General features: G+C 40.5%; 1 protein-coding gene across 2 annotated transcripts in view; it reads left to right on the top strand.

The window, feature by feature from the left end:
• ADRBK2 (adrenergic, beta, receptor kinase 2) overlaps nt 1-1,251 on the top strand; it is a 158,703-nt gene that overhangs the window by 111,018 nt on the left and 46,434 nt on the right. For both annotated transcript variants that reach the window (XM_011934849.1, XM_011934847.1), the window contains one exon: nt 1,019-1,110. In XM_011934849.1, the coding sequence (XP_011790239.1) occupies nt 1,019-1,110 (92 nt within the window). The remainder of the gene's footprint in view (nt 1-1,018; nt 1,111-1,251) is intronic.

Here is a 1,251-nt window from a genome sequence, read left to right as displayed (position 1 = left end):
TTTTTTTTTTTTTTTTTTAATTTCTAACCTCCTTTCCCCATGATATTTCCTGGAAGGATTTAGAAGCAAGAGGCAATAACACATACCCTAAAAACCCCTTATATCTGCTCTGGTTCTTTCATACACTTCTGCCTCGGGAGACCCTGTGTCCTTGTGGACTCTGAGAATCAAACGTGAATTCTGTGGCCCAAATGCTGGTTTCTATACGATGTTTAAGGTTGTTTGGGGGAACCTGTAAAGAATCCCACCTTTAATTTTCCAGGATATGTAAAGTAGTAGGTACTTGCTATTGTCTTATGACCTCTTATGTGAAATGTCAGATTCACTATCTGTCTTTGTGCCATTTCACATTATTAAATCTAATGATGAAGTGGGGCATTACTGAGATATTATTGACTGAAGGAAAGTGCTTATGAATACAGCCTCTGTATATACTTTACTCACATTTAGCCTTGTTTCACGCTCACATGGCCAGCATGAGTTCTCTCTATTCACTGATGTTATCAATATACAAATTCACATGGCCTGCATCTGTTGGGTTTCCTGATCATATGGCCTCGTATCATAAACACATAGATGCCCCTGACATGGACTCTCATTTTTCAACTCTGATAGTTCTTGGAAGCACTGGATTGTTCCCAAACATTAGGCTTTGGAGTAGCTAAGGCTGCTTTTCATTTTGATTAGACATTTCACATTCACTTGTCTTCAAGGTATACATATTATAATCTGGGATTTGTGAGAATGGAGAAACAGTTCGGCTTGGTTCCACTCCATCATCTTCCCTCATGCCTCCATTTGATGCCTCCTTTATCCTGGAGGTGGAGCTGAGGGAGTCTGTCAAAAGTCTTGCTCCTGGGGCATCTCATCCTTCAGCTTAAAGACTCAGTCATGAAAAGGGTAGATCCCTAAGTCAGATTGCTATTTTAATTACTGTCTATGTTTTGCATGAAAAAATATTTAAAACACCATAGCTTTATGTAATCTTATGTTTTCATTTTGTGTTTGGATTTCCCAGTTGACCATGAATGAGTTCAGTGTGCATAGGATTATTGGACGAGGAGGATTCGGGGAAGTTTATGGGTGCAGGAAAGCAGACACTGGAAAAATGTAAGCTTTCAATGTTCAGATGTTTTACTGGCACTATTAAGATTTTAATATTTGCGGCCGGGTGCGGTGGCTCAAGCCTGTAATCCCAGCACTTTGGGAGGCCGAGACGGGCGGATCACGAGGTCAGGAGATCGAGACCAT

Source organism: Colobus angolensis, unplaced genomic scaffold, assembly GCF_000951035.1.
Source record: "Colobus angolensis palliatus isolate OR3802 unplaced genomic scaffold, Cang.pa_1.0 Scaffold139, whole genome shotgun sequence".
Taxonomy (NCBI): domain Eukaryota; kingdom Metazoa; phylum Chordata; class Mammalia; order Primates; family Cercopithecidae; genus Colobus; species Colobus angolensis.
The sequence above is the reverse complement of the archived record's forward strand: the minus strand, read 5'-3'. Positions and strand labels throughout refer to the sequence as shown.